This window comes from Quercus lobata, chromosome 5 (genome assembly GCF_001633185.2).
Source record: "Quercus lobata isolate SW786 chromosome 5, ValleyOak3.0 Primary Assembly, whole genome shotgun sequence".
NCBI lineage: Eukaryota > Viridiplantae > Streptophyta > Magnoliopsida > Fagales > Fagaceae > Quercus > Quercus lobata.
The window spans coordinates 70,526,505-70,549,917 of NC_044908.1; the positions used below are offsets into that span (position 1 = coordinate 70,526,505).

Sequence of the window (23,413 nt, forward strand, 5' to 3'; positions counted from 1 at the left end):
TTTCCAATAGGAGTCATGAATGCCGTTTTTTCTTAATCACTCGGGGCTAGTGGTATTTGATGATAGCCCTGAAAGGCATCCAAGAATCTCATTCGAGGATGGCCTACAATTGCATCCACTAATTGGTCTATCCGAGGCATTGGGAATGGGTCTTTTGGGCACGCCTTGTTCAAGTCTGTGAAATTTACGCAAACTCGCCACTCCTCACTCTTCTTCTTTACCATTACAGTATTGGCCAACCACTCAGGGTAGAAGACCTCTTTGATAGCCCATACTTTTTTGAGTTTTGTTACTTTATCCCTAACAACGTTGGCATGCTTTTTTGACGAGCGTCGGGGTGGTTGCTTTTTGGGAATGGCGGATGAGTTAACGTTTAGGTGGTGGCAAATGAAGCTCAGATCAATCCCTAGGGCCTCCTAGGTGTCCCATGCAAACACGTTCACGTTTTCCCTAAGAAACCCAATCAGTTCTTCTTTCTCTCGAGGAGGTAGTTCTAAGCCGACTTGAAAGAACTTCTCCAGATCAATGTCAACAATCACCTTTTCTAGATTTTCGCATTTTACCTCCTTGGCTAGCTTATTACCGGGCAATGTCGGGGTGACTGATTGCTATAAGTCCTTTCTAGTGGAGGCCGAGGGCTCGGCACTGGGTTGGCGTGAGATGGCAACCACCATGCACTGTCTGGCCATGGTCTGATTCCCCACAATCTCTTCGACCCGGCCTTTCGACGGGTATTTCACCTTCTGGTGAAGTGTAGAAGAGATAGCCCCTAGGGCATGAAGCCAAGGTCTTACCACAATAGTTGTGTAAGGTGAATAGACGTCCACCACAATGAAATCCACCTTCATCACGTCCGAACCAGTCTGTATGGGCAGTCTGATCTAGCCCCTTGGTGTAACGGTCTTCCCCTCGAAACTTACTAAATGGGAATCGTACGTTGTTAGGTTTTCAGGTTTTAAATTCAGCCCCCTATACAGGTCGAGGTATATCACTTCCACAACACTGCCCTGATCTATCAGTACTCTCTTTACGTCAAACCCCCTAATCCTAAGTGTAACTACCAAAGCATCGTTGTAGGGTTGGATGGTTCCGATCTTATCCTCATCCGAGAATCCCAGCACAGGCAAGGCTCATTTCCTGGCCTTTTTGGACTCCCGATCGTTGTCCTCGGTGGAGAGTCGAGCCGCAAACATTACTCTAGAAGGATAAGAGTCGATCTTTCCTGGAGCAGCAAGGATGACATTTATCGTGCCCATGGGAGGTCTTAAAGATATGTCTCTCTGGGGTTCTTGGTTTGTCTGGCCTAGATGACCACTGGAAGGATGCAAAAGGTGCCTTAGTTTCCCTTCTCGGACCAACTGATCCAAGTGGTTCCAAAGGTTCCTGTAGTCTTCTGTAGCATGTCTGTGGTCCTAGTGGTGCTGATAATACAGACCCTGATTGTGCTTTGTGAAGTCTCCAGCCATCTTATTCAGCTACTTGAAGAATGGCTCATTCTTGACTTTCTCTAAAACTTGGTGTACCGGTTCTCTAAATACAGCATTAACCATCTGCGTGTTGGCTGATCCTGATTGCCCTACGAAATCTCTTCTCGGATGGTTATTATTGTATCGTTTCGACCTGAAATCATTCCTCTTTTGGGGGATGATCTTCTCCTTTCCTTTCCCTTGTAGCTGGTCCTCTTCTATTCTTTTGTATTTATCAATCCAGTCCATAAGTTGACGGATGTTGGTGACAAGCTTGCCAGTCAAGGATTTCCTCAAACCGTGCTCGGTGGGGAGATTGCTTTTAAAAGTACTGATGGCGACGTCGTCAAAGTTGTCGTCCATCTTGTTGTACATTTCCCAATATCTGTCCGAGTATGCTTTTAAAGTTTCTCCCTCATGCATGGATAATGAGAATAATGAACTCAGAGGCAGAAGAGCCTTGCTGTTCGTAATGAAACGAGAGCCAAAGGCTTGGGTGAGCTGCTTGTAGGAATCTATGGAGTCCGTTTTCAAGCTGTTGAACCACCTCATCACTACGGGTCCTAGGTTGAATGAGAAAACCTTGCACATCAAGGTTTCGTTCTGAGAGTGGATGGCCATTCTTTGATTAAACTGGTTCACATGCTCTACGAGGTCCGTTCAACCATTATAAATGGTGAACGTACGTAGGTTGATGGAAACGCAGAGGTAGCCTAGCCCCTTCTATCTTGTGCGTGATGGGTGACTTAGAGATCTGATTCAGAGCTTTATTCATAGCATCATTATCCAGGCCCTTACTAGATGGGCCCTTGTGTCTCCATCTATGACGGCGCTCATCTTCATAAGAGAAGGTCTTGCTTGGGAGAGTTCTTGATCTCCGCCTGTAACTGTCGCCTTCTTCATCATTAGAGGATATGTCAGAGCTGGAAGGGGACAGCCTTCACTGTGCATGGCATAGTCTCTTTTTCAAGTCGTCTATCTCTTGCTACATGGCTTGATGGTTGTTTTGCCTCTGGGATATGCGATTGCCCACTTGAGAGGGGCTTTTGTTCGTCTGGGTGACATGCACACTCCCCTTTAGATTCCTTTCATTTTCCTGATTTTGTTCAAGTTCAGGGCTAGGGAAATTACCATGTCGCTGGGACCCTATGGGTTCTGTCCGTTGGGGACTTGCCTGGCGTGGGTTTTCCTAGTGTAGACCTGATCCTCTCATGTCTAACTATTGCACTCACTAACACACAAGTTCTCCCCACAGACAGTGCCAATTGTAAGGGCAAGATTTGGAGCCCAAGCCCAAATTTATGAAGTCCTGGTCTAATAAGACCAATACAATGAAAGTAGAGTATGGGCCAAAAAACTAGATTTTAATGAGTTAGGCAACGGCTAATATTAAGTTAAGAGACAATCAAGCATAAATAAAAGACATCGGTGTCAATGGATTTTTAGTCCGAGGAGGCCAAAGTTTAAAGTATACTAATCACAATTGAATATTAAGATTGTTTAGTATGCTACAGTGTTCTCTCCTCTTCTTTTTTCACCCCCTTTCACTCATGGGGGTTCTTCCACATTATATTGCTCCTTTCTGATCATTTAGACCTTACACTTGTTGATCATCTGGATCCCCACTTGAGTACCCATCCCATCAGGCACCCCTTTCAGCCTTTTGTGAGTTGTGGCAGTCAAGGTAGCACTGTTCAGGGGTCCTCTCCACATTAATGTGGCCAGAAAAGTAGCTGTAGTGCATTTAATGTGGTAGTACCAGTTTTTCCTTAGATATTTTGAGTTTCCTTCCCTCTCACATGTTCATGGGGCGCATTTCAATTGCTAGAGTACACACTTGGTCTACATTTGTCGTGTCTGAGGAGGAGTTCCTCCTCGGACCTCCTTCCCTTCATCCCCCACTGATGAGACTTTTAATGGGGGTCATTTAATAGTTATCTTCTCCTCCTCGGATTTATTAGTGTCCTCGGACAAGACCCAAGGCCCAATACATTTATGTTAAACTTTTCCTTGTGCATTGTACGATTTATCAACTAGTGTGTGAATATATATATATATATATTCAAACACTACTTCAATTTTTTTTTTTTTTAATAAAAAAATTTGGATTAGTTTTTATGAGAAATTTTAGATTAGTTTATATGTGTGTGTGTGTGTGTGTGTTTAGCTTTTTGTGACCCAGTGGCAACTCCAGGATTTTTTTTTTCTAGGGGGGTCATTGGATCAATAAGAAATGTAAACTATATAAAATCTAAAACAAAAGATAATTTGAAAATATCAATATCATTAAAATATATATATATATATATATATTCAAATACATGAAGTTTTACAATTGCCTTTTATGAGGTTTCATTTTTTGAAATCGTTGCATGATAATTTTTTTTATCAATCCTATTAGCTACATTTTTTTCAATGTACATAACCAAACAATCATTCATCCACTGATCTCTCATTCGTTATTACAAATTTATCAATAGTACTAGAAAAAGAATAAAAGATAAACTATAAAGTTCATTTGACATATTTTTTTTCTAATACACATTAATTATTGTTACTAAAATTAAATCTTGAAAACCATCTAGTGTTTCTAAATAAACCGTATTAATTATTATTGCTTAGAATACTTTAATTTATTAATTTATTTCTTTTACTCTTTGCAATTATTTTATTGAATTCACAAGACATTTTTGAGCAATTCTTTTGTATATTTTTTACAACTCTTTAACTTAATTTATATCCCACGGCCCCCATTGAGTAAGTGACTAAATTCTTTAATTTTTCATACTTTCATTTTCTTTTTAGTATTAATGCTCCCACTGATTGATCCCCTCAAAGACTTTATATCAAAAGACCTAAACGATCAAACAGTAAACACATGCATAGAAATTGACGGTCAAAGACTCAAAGGTGGACTCCTGCCTTCAATGTAGCGCCGCCCCTGCTTCTCATGCCTTTATGTCTCTTTCTTTTCTTCTTTATAAACTAGTTCACCAATCCTCTCTTAATTTCCCAATTCTTTTTTCCTTCCTTCTCCGGTTTTCCAACAGTTTTTTCTTTCTTCACTGATTGAAGGCTTTGCGATGGAGACGGGCACACCATACAGGTCTAGATTTCGGTGAAACACAAGCTGGGTTCGTAACAGGTACACTGGTTCTAGGCCTCTTTATTTTTTTGGCTGTAATTTTGGGTTGAGAGAGAGTGAGTGTGTTCTATTTTATTTTTTTGTTGTTGATCTTATGATTTTTATCCCTTTGTGTTGTGATTTTGGGTTGAGAGACAGAATGATCGAGAGAGAGCAGAGAGGAGAGAGAGAGGAAGAAACTGATCAGAAAAGAAAATAAAGGAATAGATTTTTTTTTTTTTTTTTAAAAAGCCATCTTGTGTCAGTCAGCGGGTTCCATTTGTTTAAGCAAAAATGAGAAGAGTAGAAGTCACGTTTTGCAAAGTCAATGGTCAAAATATATATACAAATATAAGAGTTTTTTTTTTTTTTTTATTGGAAAATATAAGAGCTTTATCAACCGCATCTTTAAATTTTTGTACCATTTGAATGAACAGTATATTATTCTTTTTATTTATTTACTTTTTTTTTTTAATATACTTTTCAACGGCTCTTTATCACTTCTCCGATCTTTTTAAATATTTTTTCTTTAATATTTATTTATTCTTTTTTTAATTTTCTTTCATTTATTTCTAAAAATTACATTCATTATATTTTTATAATATTTTCACAAAAAAATTATTTGTAATAAGTTAATATTGGTTTTAATTTGAATGTACTATTAAAATTATTTTTTTCTCACCAATATTAGATAATTATAACATATCACTTAAAATTTATTATTAAAATATTATAAAGATATTACAGTAACACTTCTCAATTTTAATTACTTATTTTTTATTTTATTTCTCTTTATCTCCATCATTTTTTTTTTCATCCATACGTTTTCTTTTTCTTTTTCTTTTTCCTTTTTTTTTCTCCTCTACACACACATACTTGTCTCTATCTTCAAATTCATTTTTTGTTTCTACCGTAGTACCTCTTGACATACCTCTAGCTTTCTTTCTCCCTTTCTTTCTATCTCTCACACACACACACACAGATCTATGGCAAGAGAGAGTATAAATTGGCATTCACGCATGCTGCTTGTTTGCTCCACCACCACTCGTTCGCCTCACCACCGCGGCTCAGATGAACCAGATTTGCTTTGTTGTTATTGTTGTTGTTGTTGTTGTTTTTTTTTTTTTTTTTTTTGGTTATGATTTGATTAGTTTTAAGATTGTTATTTGAGTTTGTATTTTGATTGTGATTAAGTTTAGATAGAGATGTTTGAGAGAGAAAATTCTGGAATGGTTGAGATGTTTATAGTTAGCCGTTGTGAACTTTGTAAAATTGATTATTTTATTTGGTGGTTTGAATTTTTTATTACAGTTAATTGTTTTGCTCATGAAAAGTAAGTTATCAAATCAAGAGAGCGACTATTCATTAGCAACTAATTTTTTGCTAATAAACAGTAAATTAGAGAGATTGCTGCACCTTTTTGTAGGTTTGCTCTCCAAATTTTGGGTTTAGAGAGCTTGCTAGAGATACTCTAACAAACCCACTTTTCTTGAAACCTTCGAACACCTCCCATCCTTCCTTTCATGTCCCTCTGGTTTTACAGATGCTTCAATTGATGGCTTCCATGCTAGAAAATGAGGATAAATTAAAGGGAGAGCTGTACAATGCTATACTGAAGGAAGACGTGGAGAAAGTGATAGAACTTTGTGAACGTTTTGCTGACCATGCAATGCACAGACTGACCATACACGAAGACACGGTGCTCCACGTGGCCACGTACTCGAAACAAACTGGCTTGGTTCTTAGACTTCTCGAAGCATTGCCTCACCACCATATCCACAAGATTACCACCAGCAAAAATGTTTCTGGAAACACTGTCCTCCACGAGGTTGCTACTCTTGACGACTGCTCGGTGGAGGTAGCAACGAAGATATTAGAGAAAGCCCCAGAGTTGTTAAGCATGCGCAACGAGCTTGGAGAAAGCGTACTCTTTCAGTCAGCCCGCTATGGTAAGATAAAGATTTTCAACTTTCTGGCGGATAAAATTTCAAAATATGATGAAGATACGCTGAAATCACTTATCCAGAGGAATGACAAGACCACTATTCTTCACATTGCCATCCTTGCTCGCCAATTCGGTAAGTTCCCACGCTCATGTATTGTTTGTTTGAAATGGGCTGAAATTTTCAATTTATTTGTAATTTTAGTTTATTTTTGCTACTATTTATAAATCTCACTGTATTTTTTGATTCTATTCATAAATCTTCTTATTGTACTATTTAACTTATTTTTCAACTCTTTTTTACACTTTCAGCAAAAATATTCAATTTCAACTAAATTTATTTTTCAACTCTTTTTTACACTTTCAGCAAAAATATTCAATTTCAACTAAATAAATTGTTCCAAACAAACAAGTAAATAGTAGAAGAATATTGTATCTCTGTGAATTTTTTTTCCCTTTCTTTCTATTAACATGGTTTGTGCGTGGGGGTACATCCGTGGGTTTTCCATGCACAAAATACATAATCAGGTTTGGCTCTGAATATAGCAAGACGGTTCCGACATATAATTGGTGAAGAAGACCAAGATGAGATGACCGCTCTTCAGCTTCTGTCTTGCATCCCCTCTGCTTTTGAACCCGTGCGCAAAAGTGGATCCCATGTGAGAAATTTCAGCAATGGTAAAGATCATTTTTGCACATAAATTGACTTTTCATATCCTATACATACGCTTAGGGCATATATATATATATCATCCATTTTAGTAAAATTTTCATTGAAAATTGAAAAAGTTACCAACTTTTTTTTTTTACAATTCTCCATAAAAACTTTTATAAAATAATTTACTAAAATATGTCCTAAGCGTATACGTTAGACAAAGCCATTTCTCAATTGTGTTTATTTATTGTCAAACTTTAGGAATGTGCGGTGGAGTCTGAAATTGTTTTCAAAGGGATTAAGCTAAATTTATCAATAATTTTTAAATCCAAAAAATAATACATATAGGAAAATGCTAGAGGTATAAACAATTTTACAAAAAGTTGATGTGACCAGTGAGTGGTTATTGGTAAGTAAAAAAATAATGTTAGTGATGAGATAAAATGAAAATACCAATAATAATTGGCTATAATAACTGTAGGGATGTTAGGTCTAGTAGACTATATTAGGCCGGGGGCTTAGTTCGAGGACACTTCATAGTTTGAGGATGGATAAACGTGTTATAGAGGTCAGCACTAATAAATAAAGGAAGGGATTTAGGCGTGATGTTCCAGAGAGGTGATCCGAGGAGGAATGCTTCCTTGGCTGAGCAAAGCCAATGTCAGAAGGTACGGTTTGACATCAAGAGCAACGTTTCGGACAATTTCACTGATGAGGATAAGTATCAAGAAGGAACATGACAGAGAGAGGTTATGAAATATCTAAAGGGAAAGCTACTACCACCGCATTAAATGCTCTGTAGCTAACTCTCTAGCCACATTAATGAGAAAGTGATACTTGGACAGTAACTTTCAACCTTACAGCTACTCCCCAAAGACTTCAAGAAGATGCTGATGGGACAAGAATCAACACCAGCAATCTAATCTACACGTGGAGGGTAGAGATGAAAGAGGAGGATAGTATAAAATAGAAAGAAGACCCTAAAGGAAGGTGATCGGAGAATTAAGAGAGAATTATTGTAGCAATAAGAACTCTACTTGTAACGAACTTCAAGAAATATATACAAGAGCTGAGCTTTTCGGACTATGCCGATGACAATTTTCATGAGATACAACCAGTTTATATTTACTTTATTGTCACTTGGATCCACGATAATTACTACCCAACTCATTAGAACCTAGTTTTTTAACCCACTCTCTACAAATTCATTGTATTGGACTCTTTGGGCCTAGATCCTTTTAACTTTTGGGCTTAGGAACCAAATTCAGTCCTTACAATTAGCACCGTCTGTGGGAAAATTCTTGTGTTTTAGTGAGTTTAACATCCAACTATGGTAGGTTCAGGTCTGAATCTGGAGGAATCTATAGGGTCCCAACGTCAAGTTCATTTTGTGAATCATGAGCGAAGAAAGGATCAAGAGGTTAGTGTGCATACCACCCATACTAGCAAGAGCCAGTCTCGAAATGGGAGCCACCTTTCTTATGAGGAGAATATCGGAGCCATGCAACTGGAGATTGATCATTTGAAGGGGAAGTTGCGCCATAAACGGCAAAGGCGAACTCCCTCCAATTCTGACTTCTCTTTTGACGATAAGGAGGATGGTAGCTATAAACCCAGGTTAAGGACTCCTCCTAGTGAGTCTTTCTCGAATGACGAGGACTACCACCATGAGCGTAGAAACATGAGGTCATCTTCCAAAGGTTTGGGAAATGATGCGATGAGCAAAGCGCTCAATCAAATTTCCAAATCACCTTTCATGCGCCAAATTGAGGGAGGGAGACTTCCTTGGCAGTTCACTCAACCCACGTTTACCATGTACAATGGTCGAACAGACCTTGTGGACGTAAGCCACTTTAACCAGAAAATGACTATGCACTCCAAGAATAAGGCCTTGATGTGTAAGGTGTTCCCCTCTAGTTTAGGGCTTGTGGCCATGAGGTGGTTTGATGGCTTAGGAGCAAGTTCCATTAATTCCTTTAAGCATTTCATTCGAGCGTTTGGATCTCGCTTTATTACGTGCAGTAGGATTCCTCGGCCCTTAGATTCCTTGTTGTCTATATCCATGAGAGAAGGGGAGACCCTAAAAATGTACTCGGACAGATACTAGGAGATGTTCAATGAGATAGATGAAGATTTTAATGATGTGACCATAAGAACTTTCAAGGTCGGCCTACCTACGGAGCATGGTTTGAGGAAGTCTTTGACTAGGAAACCTGCTAGTAGTGTATGTCAACTCATGGACCGAATTGATAAGTATAAATGGGTCGAGGAAGACCAACAACAAGGCAAGGGGAAGGCTAAGGTTATCCCTCAAGAGATGAGAGATTTCAAGTCGAGGCAATCGGTGTCTACATTACTCAAATAGTTAACACAGTATTCCAAGAACTAATACACCAAGTCTTGGAAAAAATTAAAAACGAGTCATTCTTTAAATGACCAAATAAGATGGGAGGTGACTCTATGAAGCGCAATCAAAGCATTCATTGCCAATACCACCAGGACTGAAGGCACATCACAGAAGACTGTAGAACTTTGAGGAGTCATTTAGAGCAACTGGTCAGGGAAGGGAGGCTGAAACAATTTCAGGAGAATGCTTTTTCCAGAGCCCTTTTGGGCACCATCAATGTCATCTTTGCGTCTCCAAGAAGAACTGGTTCTCACCCTTCCAGGGTGATGTTTGTAGCCCGGCCATCAGCTGAGGACTCTAGACCTAAGCCGAAGAGGGCTAGAGTGGAGAACCGACCATCGATGAGTTTCTCTGAGGAGGACAAGGTGGGAACCGTACAATCACATGATGATGCCTTAGTGGTCACTCTCAAGATAGGGGGATATGATGTTAGGAGGGTGATAGTGGATCAAGGTAGTGGGGCAGAGATTATGTACCCTGATTTGTACAACGAACTAGGCTTGAAACCTGAGGACTTGACAACTTATGATTTGACAGGGATAACTGCTGCTCTAAATCGATTAATTTTTTGGTCAGCAGATAGGTGTAGGCCTTTCTTCCAGTTGTTGAACAAGTGAAAGGAATTTGAATGGACCGAGGAGTTTGTCCTGGCCTTCCAGCAATTGAAGGAATACCTATCTCGGCCATCCATTATGTTCAGGCCTGAGGTGGATGAGATTTTGTTTGCTTACATAGCGGTGGCTTTCCATGCTGTGAGCTTGGTACTGGTGCAGGTTAATGGTAGTGTGCAGAGGCCAATTTACTATGTGAGCAAATCACTGTATAAGGCCAAGGTGCGTTACCTGCCACTGGAAAAGGCCATTTTGGCAGTAGTGCATGCTACACGTAATCTCCCTAACTATTTCCAATCCCATACAATCATTGTCTTAACTCAACTTCTGCTTAAATCACTTCTTTGGACTGCTGATTACATTGGAAGGATTGCTAAGTGAGGTATAATCTTAAGGGCTTTTGATATCAAATACATGCCTCGCACCGATATCAAGTACATGCCTCGCACCGATATCAAGGGTCAAGTTCTCATAGATTTAGTGGCTGAGTTCGCTGAATCTCCATTGGAAGAAAAAGTTGAAAAGTAGAACATGGATGGAAAATCGGTTGGTGTGGTCTCCTTACAGGAACCATCATCCTAGAGGGTATACGTTGATGGTGCGGCGAATCAAAGAGGATCTGGAATGGGGCTAGTTCTGATATCTCCTAAGAAGATCACTATTGAGAAATCCTTGAGATTGGGTTTCTCAGCCACAAACAGTGAAGCTGAATATGAAGCTCTATTAGTAGGGATAACCACGGTTTAGAAAATGGGAGGAAAAGTAGTGGAGGTCTTCTTGAATTCAAAGTTGGTGGTGGGCTAAGTAAAAGGAGAGTTAGAGGCCAAGGATGCGAGAATGCAAGAATATTTAAGTTAGGTTAAGCATTTACAGTCACAGTTTGAGTCTTTCAACTTACAACACATCCCTAGAAGTGAAAACACTCATGCTAATTCTCTGGCCACTCTTTCAACCTCCTCAGCGCAGAGCTTGCCTCGGGTTATCCTTGTTGAAGACTTGTGTAAGCCTACTGAGATGAAGAGTGAGGTGGTCCATATCCATCAAATTAAGGTGGGACCTAGCTAGATGGACTCCATAGTACTGTTCCTTTAGGAGGATATCTTACCTAAGGAGAAGTCAGAGGTTGACAAGGTGCGAAGAAAGGTTCCTCAGTTTTGGCTATCCGAGGACCAAAAGTTGTACAAGCGCTTTTTCTCTGGGCTATATTTGTTTTGCATACACCCTGAGGCATCAGAACTACTCTTGGAGAAGTTACATAAAGGGATTTACGGAAGCCACACAAGAGGCAGATTTTTGTCTCATAGAGCTCTCACTTAGGGATATTGGTGGCCGAGCATGCAGAAAGAAGCGCAAGAGTATGTGAAGAAGTGCGACCAATGTCAAAGATTTGCACTAAACATTCACCAACCAAGGGGGGTTCTTAATCCTCTGTCCAACCCTTGGTCATTTGCTCAATGGGGGTTAAATATTGTAGGATCTTTTCCTAAGGCAGCATGAAATAAGAGATGGTTGCTAGTTGGCATGGATTACTTCACCAAATGGATCGAAACCGAACCATTGGCAAATATTAGGGATGCGGATGTCAAGAGATTTGTTTGGAAGAATATTATCACTCGGTTTGGAATCCTTCATACCCTCATCTCTGATAATGGTTTTCAGTTTGATAGCAAAGCCTTCAGGAGGTACTGTTGTGACATGAAATTACAAATAGGTATTCCACCTCGACTTATCCACAGGGGAATAGACAGGCCAAGATTGTCAATAAGGTCATAGTGAATAGACTCAAGAAGAGGTTGGATGATGCGAAGGGAAAATAGGTGGAAGATCTGTCACACGTCTTTTGGACATATCAGACCACACCTCGTAGATCAATAGAGGAAACACCCTTTTCAATGACTTATGGAGCCGAGACTGTTATTCCTCTGGAGACTGGATTCCTAACACTGAGAACGAGTTCTTTCACTTCGAGCAACAATGATGGGCTGTTAGGGAAGAGCTTAGACTTCATTAAAGAGCGAAGAGAAAGTGTCATGGTCCAACTAGCGTATTATCAACACAAGCTCAAGTAAGGGTATGATGCCAATGTAAAGTTAAGGCCATTAGCACCTGGAGACCTGGTACTAAGAAAGGTTTTGGGTACTGTAAAAAACCTAGCATGGGGAAAGTTAGGGCTCAATTGAAAAGAGCCATATCGCATCACATCAGTGGCTAAAATATGTGCATATTATCTTGAAGATCTAGATGAAAATGTTATACCATGTCCTTAGAATGTAAAAAACCTAAGAATGTATTATTATTAATGAAAGTTCTCTTTACCATATTTTGGTTTATTACGTTATGCGTTATGAGTCCTATTATTTACGTGAATATCAAACAGAACCTTGGTCATATCTGGCTCTTCGGGTCATATCTGGCTCTTCGGGCCATATACCTTGGGTAAGCAAAACCTTAGTTATGTTTGGTTCCTCAAATCATGTACTTTGGGTAAATTAATATTTCATGACATTTTCCTGAGTGTTAAATAGAACCTTAGTTATGTCTGGTTCCTCAGACCATATACTTTAGGTAAATTAATACTTCATGGCATTTTCCTAAGTGTTAAACAGAACCTTAGTTATACCTGGTTCCTCGGACCACATACTTTGGATAAATTAATGCCTTATATCATTTTGCTAAGTATCAAACAGAACCTTGGTCATGCCTGGTTCCTCGGACCACATACCTTAGGTAAATTGATATTTTCAGTTATTTCTCTAAGTGTTAAACAGAATTTTAGTTATGCTTGCTTCCTCGAACCACATATTTTGGGTAAATTAATGCCTTATATCATTTTGCTAAGTATCAAACAGAACCTTGGTCATGCCTGGTTCCTCGAACCACATACCTTGGGTAAATTGATATTTTCAGTTATTTCTTTAAGTGTTAAACAGAACCTTAGCCATGTATGACTCCTTGAACCACATGCTCTAGGTAAATTAATACATTCTATTGTTCATTTAAAGTATCAAATGGAACCAACCATGCATAATGGCAAAGATCTTCATGGTAGTAGCTTGAGTAAAGGGATATTCATGAGCATCATTTAAAGCATTTGTAAGTATATCAAATATATTTATTACCTGTTTAAAAATTGGTTGTACCTCTAGTTCTTTAGACTTACAAATAAGTGGATGGTTAAGTGGAATCAGACATGAGTGGATACTTTTACCATTATGTATGTTTTTGGAGTAAAGGATATGCTTTGTTTGGATTTGAAACACATCATCATTTACACATATAACTAAGTGAATTGTGTCTCATTTTCAAATTGGTTAAAGTGCTAAGTAAGATAAGAATCATATCAAGACTTATATGAATATCACAAGAATAAAGGAAATGTTCATAATTTTCATTAAGTTAAGCCTTAGAAAAAGGCAGATTAGTTACAAAAGGGTAGCTTCATTACAAATTTTGAGACACCAACTGGTCTACCACCTAGTAGAGGTCATGAGCATCAAATTCTTTTGAAGGAGGGCACAACTCTTATCTACCAAAGGCCTTATAGATATCCCTACTTTCAAAAGTCTAAAATTGAAAAAATTGTCAATGAGTTGTTGGAAGTTGGTTCCATAAGGCCTAGCCAAAATCCTTTTTCTTCTCCGCCTTGCTAGTTAGGAAAGCTGATTGTTAGGACATATGTGATTCAATGTTAGGAACATATGTCACTATTTTATGTAATTGGCTAATTCTTTGACAAAATGCACTTTACTTGTATTTGGGTAGATTTAGGATGAGTTTAATACTTCAAGAAACAAGGTTTCAAGTTCAAGTGTTAAAGTCATGCAAGTCTGTCTAAGAAACATGTGAAAAAGTGCTAGATTTTAAAACTCGACAACTAGCATCTATTGAGGTTTAAAAGCTGTTTCAGCCCATGGCTCGACAGCTAGCTTGATAGATGGCTATCTATCGAGGTTTATGAAACTCAGTTTTTTAGAGCTGATTTTCATCCAATCCGTGAGTATGTGTTTAGACTTTCTTTTCTCACAACCCTAAATATATATAAGGATTATTTTGAGGGTCATCAAAGGTTGCATAGTTGCACAAGTGTGAAGCAAAGTCTTGTTCATGCAAATTGTGACAGGAGACAGAATTTGTCTTAGTTCATCTTTCTATTGAAGAAGCTACTGTGTTTGTACATCTTAGGGTTTTGTGAACAAGGAGTTTTGTGATCTTCATTGTGTGATGAATTGAAGAACTTTGCAGCCAACATCTTTCTCAAGTTGGTGATCAAGTCGCATACTGGGATCCGCACATCCATTGGTTAGTCACGTACTAGGAGCCATGCATTGAAAAAGAGAGATTGTCATTATAGAACAAGTCCAATTAGGTATTGGGGTAAGGGTTCAACTATAGATTGGTATAAGGTACTGGGATTCCTTTACTTGTAACCGCTTGTTTTGATAATAGTGGATTCTCGGGAGTGGTGAGCTTAAAATCACCCGGTGGGGTTTTTACCGTGTAGGTTTTTCCCATTCATAAACAAATCACCGTGTTAATTTAATTTCCACTGCACTTTAGTTAATTGGTGATTTGTTTGTGCTACCACGCATTTTGCATGTTAATTTGATTAATTAATAAATTTAGCTAATTAATCAATTAATTCATCACAAGGGGTCAATACATTCTTGGCCTATCAAGTGGTATCAGAGCAGGTACACTCTAATTAGGTTTTAATCTTTGCTATGTGATCCATTGACCCCTATTGTCATGGCTGCAACCGGCTTGAAGAGATCTTTGCTTTTAAATACATCTTGTTTTTCTAATCTCTACTTGTTTGAGTGTATAAGAAAATGCAAGTCTAAAAGTTATTTGAATTCTATTATGATGACTATTGGAAAAAATCTCAGCTTAACAAAGGAGAAACTAGGCTGTCTCAGAATGAAAATGTGCAAAGGAGTTCATTTGAGGAGAGTGAAAGTTAAAGGTTTAGTTCAAAAAAGGCAGATGAGAGAAAACATCATTCCCACTAATCTGTCATCTAAGCACGAAGTATGCTTCATGATGAAGTCTGCATTTAAGGTTATGGACACGTGCTTGTGGTACCTTGACAGCGGCCGCTTAAGACACATGACTAGAGTCCGATCTCTCTTCAAGGTTTTTGAGTCTAAGAAATGTGGTAATGTCACTTTTGGTGATGGGAGCAAATGACAGATTAAAGGAAAGAGAATCATCTCTCTATCTGGACTGCTAGACATTGCAAATGTTCTATATGTAGAAGGTCTGAGAGTGAACCTATTGAGCATAAGTCAGATATGTGATCAAGACTTCATGGTACTATTCTCAAAGGGAAAATGCCTTGTCATGAATGAGTCTGGAAAGAAGCTCATAAGTGGTGTTCGCACTCTAGACAATTGTTATGGCTTGGTTCCTAATGCTGATATTATGTGCAATAGTATTCATTTACCAAATGAAGATCTATGGCACCAAAGGATACGACATACTAGTTATAAACATCTTTCAATAGTATCTAAGCATGAGTCAGTGTTGGGGATACCAAAGCTCAATAGAGTAAGCAACATGGTGTGTGGACCATGTCAGCTTGGGAAACAGACGAAAGCTAAACATTCGGGTACTCATACATCTAGTACATCCAAACCGTTGGAGCTACTACATCTGGATCTTATGGGTCCAACTAGAACTGAGTCTTTTGGTGGAAAGAGATACATCATGGTTGTGGTAGACAACTTCACTAGGTACACTTGGGTCATACTCCTACGATCCAAGTCTGATGCTCCTGAGCACATTGAAGCTTTGTGCACAAGATTGCAAAACGAGAAGAGCCTAAAGATTGATCAAATTTGAAATGATCATGGTAAATAATTCGAGAACTCATATATGGAGTCCTTTTGTTCAAGATCAGGTATATCTCAAGAATTCTCTACTCCTATTACTCCTCAGCAGAATGGTATAGTAGAAAGGAAGAACATGGTTATTCAAGAGATAACTAGAGCCATGTTGCACAACAAGGATGTGGCTAGAAACTTGTGGGCAGAAGCCATTAACACTGCTTGTCATATGGTTAAATATGGTGTATTTTAGACCTGGTAACAAGAAGACTTTATATGAGTTATGGAAGGGAAGGAAGCCAAATGTTAAATATTTCAGAATCTTTGGAAGTACTTGTTTCATTCTCAAGGATAGAGAGAATGTGAGAAAATTTGACTCCTGAAGTGATGAAGGAATATTTCTAGGATACTCCTCTCCAAGCAAGGCTTATCGGGTATACAACAAAAGAACCATGAAGGTAATGGAAACAGTGAATATTGTTATTGATGAACCCTCAAAATCTGGTTCTGATAAATTTAGTGAGGAAATCCCCAAAGAAATTCTTCCTCCTAAGCCCAAGGAAGTTCAAGAAATTGTTGAACAAGAACTTGCATCTCCAAGTACTCCTGATACGTCAAGTGTTGTAGAAGATTTAGCTGACATATCTACTTCACCTGATTCTGAATCCCATGAGGAGAAATGACCTTCTTCCAGGATCAAATTGAATTATCCTCCTGAAGTTATTGTGGGAAACATGAATGAACTTACACTAAGAAAGCGTACAGTTGATAAATGTGTTGCTAACTTTGTGTCTTATTCTTGTTACTTGTCGTAGGTTGAACCCACTAAAGTTGAGGAAGCTTTTCAAGATGAAAGCTGGGTTGAAGCTATGCATGATGAACTGTTTCAATTTCAGAGGAATGATGTTTATACTTTGGTACCTAGACCTGATGGTAAGCACATCATCGGCACAAAATGGATATTTTGCAATAAAACTGATGAGGAGGGTAATGTGATCCGCAACAAGGCTCGTCTTGTAGCTCAAAGATACTCATAAATGGAAGGAGTAGACTATGATGAGACATTTGCTCTGGTAGCCCGTATGGAGTCCATCAGAATTCTCCTAGCCCAGGTATGTCACTTGAGGTTCAAGCTCCATCAAATGAACGTGAAGACTGCTTTCTTGAATGGGTTTCTTAAAGAAGATGTCTATGTGGCTCAACTAGAAGGATTCATTGATCCACACTTTCCGGATCATGTACTATACCTCTAGAAGGCACTTTATGGGTTGAAGCAAGCCCCTAGAGCTTGGTATGATTGGCTCACACAATACTTGGTGTCACATGGGTTCACAAGAGGAAAACCAGATCAAACTCTCTTCATAAAAAGAGAATACGGTGAGTTGATAGTTGCTCAAGTCTATGTTGATGATATCATTTTCGAGTCAACTAAGGATGAACTTGCTCACAACTTTTCAAAACTCATGCAGGCCGAGTTCGAGATAAGCATGATTGGAGAGTTAACTCACTTCTTTGGATTGCAGATTCATCAACAAGATTCAGGTATATTCCTATCTCAATCTAAATATGCTAAAACTCTTGTGAAGAAGTTTGGTTTGAAATCTGCTAGTTTTGTTAGAACCCTTATGAGCCCAAATGTTAAACTCATAGTTGACTTGTGAATGTTCAAAATGTGTATAAAACACCTATGAACGTTTAGACCCCCAAATCACAAATTATCAATTCAAGCTTATTATCAAACAATGTATGTGCGGAATATGAACATAAGCTAAACACAGAATTGATAAAATAATCTAAATCTAATAAAATCACAACCACAGCAGAAATTAAATGGCAAAGATTAAGGGAAGGGAGATGCAAACCCAAAGACAACACAGTGATGTGTTATCAAAGAGGAAACCTAAGTCCTCGGTATAAAACCTCTCCGTCGCCTTCCAAGCAGTAAATAATCCACTAGAGAATCAAATTGGGATACATGAACAATAGAAGACCCTCCAAGCCTAATCTATCAAGTGTACCTAAGTCCTCTAAGCTCCTACTCCAACGAGGTTATGCCGAACCTTTGTCTTTTTTAGCTTACTGGATTCTGTTATAGCCCATAGCATCAACTAATATCAATTGGTCCCTTCCTAACTGCTTCCCAAGCACCAAAAAGCCTTCTCATAGATATGGGTATGGTGAGAAAAGGATTTGACTAATGAACCTCTCAAGGATGTAACAATGGAGAGAGTGAGAGTTGAGCAATTTGAAGAGTCACTATGTAAAGATTGTGGATGAGTTAATCTTGTTTTTCTCTAGGGTTTCTCTCTCAATATTCTCTCTAGAAGCTCTTAATATTTTGGTGGGTATAAAGGGTATTATACTGGAGTGAGAAAGGAATGCAAAGAGTTAGTTTTTCCAAAACAGAGTGGATTGGTGACTTGGCCTTGCGACTTGACTAAGTCGCGAGTCCAAGCCACGAGCTAACTGAATGGCCAGTCTAGACTTTTTGTCTTGTAGTGCTATAGTTGGCATGACGGTTCAGCTTCTTTGCATGCTTCACTTGTATGCATCATCTGGTGGCTTGTTAGTCGCGAGCCACCTGTAAGATCCATTCGCGAGTCTCTGCTTCAGTGCACAGTCTTAAAAAGAATCATAAAGTATGTCAAAACCACTGCCGATTTTGGTGTGTGGTACAGCAAGGACACAGATGATGTCTTAGCTGGGTATTTTGACACTGATTGGGTTGGGAATACTGATGATAGAAAGAGTACATCAGGGAGTTGTTTCTATGTGGGTAATAATCTTGTCTCTTGGATGAGCAAAAAGCAGAATTTCATCTCATTATCCACTACAAAAGTTGAGTACATCGTTGCCGGTAGCTATTGTACCTAACTTCTATGGATGCAAAAACTCCTCCATGATTATGGCATTTGTCAAGAGCATCTTACCATCTACTGTGACAATACTAGTGCCATCAATATCTCTAAGAATCCAGTTTAACATTCTTAAACTAAACACATAGAGATTCGACATCACATCATTAGGGAGCTTGTTGAAGATGGTACTCTTACTTTTGAGTTTAATCACACTGATGATCAGAAGGTTGATTTGTTTACCAAACCTCTTGATAGCAAACGGTTTGTATTCTTTTGCTAAAACATTAGTGTCATCTCCATGGATTGATCTCTCCTTATCCTCCTTCTTCCTCATGCATTTGTATCTAGTTTTATGAATTGCTTTGTTTAACTTGTTTTTGTTTGTTTTCTTTTCAGTTTTGGTTTATTTTGTTTTTCATATAAAAATTAAAAAAAAAAATTGAAAAATCAAAAAAATACAAAAACAGTGTGTGTTTGTGTGCATTGGTATTTGTGTACTTTGGATGACCATTGAAATAAAGTTTTGTAAACCTTGTATCTTTTATAACTTAGATGGACATCTCTATGCACAGCTAAGCAAGTGAGCTTTGTGGCTCATGTTTGTGATTTGTAAGATTAAGTAATCTTTTGTACCTAATACTCGTATCACTCTTTTTGACGGGAAGGACTAGAAAATCTTAAGAGAAAGGCATAAATAACCATCTCACCACTGTTGCCCACTATTCATGAAATGACATCTGTATGTTACGGTATAGCAAAAGTGCAATGTCAAAAGCTTAACATCATTGGGTATTTCTTTTCTCTCTCTTATATGCTCATGCATGATTTGCTTAAAAGAAAAATATGCAAAGAAAAACAAAAAGCAAAAAGAATCAAAATGCTTTATATATGATTGCAAGCGTGTATTCTAGGAGATGTGGGAGTTATAGGATGTACCTCAAAGGTGATAGTCTCCATCAAACAGTGATGATTGTGTGTGAGTTAAAGTGATTTTCTCATATCTCAAATCGTCATAACATGTAGACACTTATGTAATCTTACGATGTTTTTCACACACAACATGCAATATTCTTTGCTACTTTTGATACATGTGCAGGTACAATGTGATTTGGTCATCACAAGGAATACTTGTGTAAATGTATGTTCACTAAACTATCTTAACTTTTTTTGAAATATAAAATTGATTAGACTTATTTAGTGTGTGTGTGTGTGTGTTTTGGATCTATGTGCTTAACATTTTTCTTGATTGAGAGATGTTTTTGATAGCTCAAAATGTTGTTTGGATCTTTGATTGAGTAGCATGCTTGATTGCATTCATATCTGTGTTTTTCTCTTCTTTAAAAAACTGTTTTTAAGTAATCTCGATAGCTTCTCGATAGCTCTTGACAGATAAGCTATCTATCGAGACCCTTCAGTTGCTTTTTATCGCATTCTTGATAGCTCTCAATAGCAACTTCGATCCATCAAGAAACCTTTTGAATGCTTGATAGCTTCTTGATAGTTATCTCTATCCATCAAGAATCTTTACTATGGACACCTCTCGTTAGATCCTCAATAGCTAGCTCAATAGCTAAAAGGTGCATTTTAAATCTCGATAGCTCTCGATCCATCAAGGTTAATGATTTCTCTATATATAGGCACCTTGTGATTTCAGATCCATTCTCTTCGATCTCTCTCAATTGCTTTGAGTCTTTTCACCTCCCAAACTCCTCTCTTTCACTCCAAACTTCATTCCTAAGAGTTCTTCGACCTTGATCTTATTCTTCTTCACTGGTAAGGTCCTTAATCCCCCTCTTCATCATGCATTTCACATTTTGTGACCTAACTTTTGGGGTTTTTGGAAAGTTTTGAGATTTTTCAAAATCAATGAAGTTTTTGCTAAATTTTTGGGATGGGTTTTGTATATTTGATTTTAAGACATCATGCATTGCATCACATGTGCATTACAACAATGTTTCATGCATTTTAGATGTATGTTTACTTTGTTGCTATGTTGTGTGCTGGTAGGATTGGATTTGGCTGAGCCCATGATGCATTTATATTTGCATGTCACATGTTCATGCATACGTATCTTCAATTCTTTATATTTTGATATATTGTCTTGTTGGTGCTTTTTTGATTGTCTCTCTTTCTCCCTCTCTCTCTCTCTTTCTTGCGTTAGTCTGCTCTATGGCACCTAAACGCAAATCCACTCCGTCTTGGAACCCTCTTCGTTTCAGGGCATCTTTTTCTTCTCCTTCTGACCCTGCTCCTTCTCATGTATAGCTCCGTGATAAGAAGGCCCGGTCAGACTTCTCGGAGAACTTTTCACGACGAGGCATTCATTTAGAACGCCAAGTCGTTCTGTCAAATTTTTTAGACACTGGCCTACCCACTGTCATCTACAGTAGGGGTTGGAAGTCACTGTGTGGCGCCCCGATCACGTGCCCTTCCGTGATCATATAGGAGTTTTACTCCACAATGCACGGAACCAACACTTCTGTACCTCATTTCTTCTTTTGCGTTCGAGGCACGCATATAGTAGTTACTTCAGAGATTGTCTCCGAGGTACTACATGTTCCTAGGGTAGCGCATCCTAACTACCTTCGTTGTAAGCATCTGAAGACAGTGTCCAAAGATGAAGTCTCATCTCTCCTTTGTTAGACACCTTCTTGGGGTGATTCTTGGGGTGATCGTCAAAATACCCCTTGCTCGGGCTTTGCAAAAGATTCAAGATTCCTTAACATGGTGATGACATTCATTCTTCATCCATTGTCTCACTATAACACTATCACAGAGTTTCGTGCTCGATTTTTATTATCCTTCTTAGAGGATATCTCTATCGACTTCCTTTCTCACTTTATTCTATTTCTTATAGATGTCTTATAGGGATACGACGACACGTGATATGCTTATTTTTCCTTTGGCTATCACGCGGATTTTTCGCCATTTTTCTGTCTCTTTTCCCGCGTCCCCTCATTTCTCGATCATGGGTGCCATAGATAGGGCTATCGTTAGATGGAGTGAGGCTTAGCTTCAACCGAGGCGACCACAGATAGAGACAACTGCTCCTCCTGCGTCTATCGCTCCATCCACCTCCACTCCTTCATCCTTTGCGGGTGGAGTGACACTTGAGGCCATCATGGCATAACTTATGTGCATGGATGCTCGCCTTGACACTCTCAGTGATGAGTTGTGTCAGGTGAACAACTGTGTTAGTCGTATCGCATGACGACAGGTTGTCATGGGTGGTTTCACTATGGCCTTCTTTCCTTCTCTCACGGCATCTAATGACGATGACTTCAACTTCGACAACGATGATGCTGATGGTGCTAGCTCACCCAATGATGATGAGATGTCTACTTGATGTACTTACCATTTGTCACTCGTGACAAAAAGGGGGAGTAGTTTTGTGATAAGAGTAGTCATACTCATAGGGGGAGGGTTAGTATAAGAGATTTTTGTTAGGGGGAGTGTCCATATTCTTTGAGGAATGTAGTGAGGTTTTTATGTATTTTTTTCTTGTCTTTATTTTACATTTACCTCATGTGTATTGTTCTTGTGACCATTTGACATACATTGTACTTATATTTGGTTTATATATACATATTGATGTATGTTGTTTCACCTATCTCTCTATGTGTTGTTTTTTTTCTTTCTTTATACACATGTTTCTTATTTAATGTATGCAATTTATTATTTCTGTTTCACATTAAGATGCCTTGATGAATTTTGTTTAAAGTATTTTGGAAATACAGGTTGTCAAAGTCTACTTGCTATAAACTCTCTTCTTGCAAAGTTTTTCAAGAGTTTGTGTTAGGATAAATTTTATTGTATTCAACAAGTGAGTATGAGTTGAGTAATTTATGACTTCTCTCATATGTTCATTTGTTTGTTGTGGTTTTGTCATGGATTGCCAAAGGGGGAGATTATTAGGACATATGTGATTGAATGTTAGGAAAATATGTCACTATTTTATGTAATTGGCTAATCCTTTGACAAAGCGCATTTTACTTGTACTTGGGTAGATCTAGGATGAGTTTAATACTTCAAGAAACAAGGTTTCAAGTTCAAGTGTTAAAGCCATGTAAGTCTATACAAGAAACAAGTGAGAAAGTGATGGACTTTAAAGCTCGACAGCTTTCATCTATTGAGGTTTAAAAGCTATTTCATCTCGTGGCTTGACAGCTAGCTCGATAGATGGCTATCTATCGAGGTTTATGAAACTCAGTTTTTCAGAGCTGATTTTCATCCAATCTGTGAGTTTGTTTTTAGGCTTTCTTTTCTCACAACCCTAAACATATATAAGGATTATTTTGAGGGCCGTCAAAGGTTGCATAGTTGCACAAGTGTTAAGCAAAGTCTTGTTCATGCAAATTATGACCAGAGACAGAATTTGCCTTAGTTCATCTTTCTATTGAAGAAGCTACTGTGTTTGTACACCTTAGGGTTTTATAACCAAGGAGCTTCGTGATCTTTATTGTGTGATGAACTGAAGAACTTTGCAACCAACATCTTTCTTAAGTTGGTGATCAAGTCGCGTACT

At 38.4% G+C, this 23,413-nt stretch overlaps 2 protein-coding genes across 3 annotated transcripts in view; one reads left to right on the forward strand and one right to left on the reverse strand.

Moving 5' to 3' along the window:
- Positions 1 to 1,475: 1,475 nt before the first annotated feature.
- LOC115991044 lies at positions 1,476 to 2,087 on the reverse strand. Its single transcript, XM_031114797.1, has one exon. It carries the CDS (start codon positions 2,085 to 2,087, stop codon positions 1,476 to 1,478), a length of 612 nt encoding a protein of 203 aa, XP_030970657.1.
- A 2,280-nt stretch (positions 2,088 to 4,367) lies between these two features.
- Positions 4,368 to 23,413, forward strand: part of LOC115988883 — a 39,128-nt gene continuing 20,082 nt past the window's right edge. For both annotated transcript variants that reach the window (XM_031112512.1, XM_031112513.1), the window contains exons 1-3: positions 4,368 to 4,611; positions 6,134 to 6,668; positions 7,061 to 7,210. In XM_031112512.1, the coding sequence (XP_030968372.1) occupies positions 6,134 to 6,668; positions 7,061 to 7,210 (685 nt within the window). In that variant the 5' untranslated portion in view covers positions 4,368 to 4,611. The remainder of the gene's footprint in view (positions 4,612 to 6,133; positions 6,669 to 7,060; positions 7,211 to 23,413) is intronic.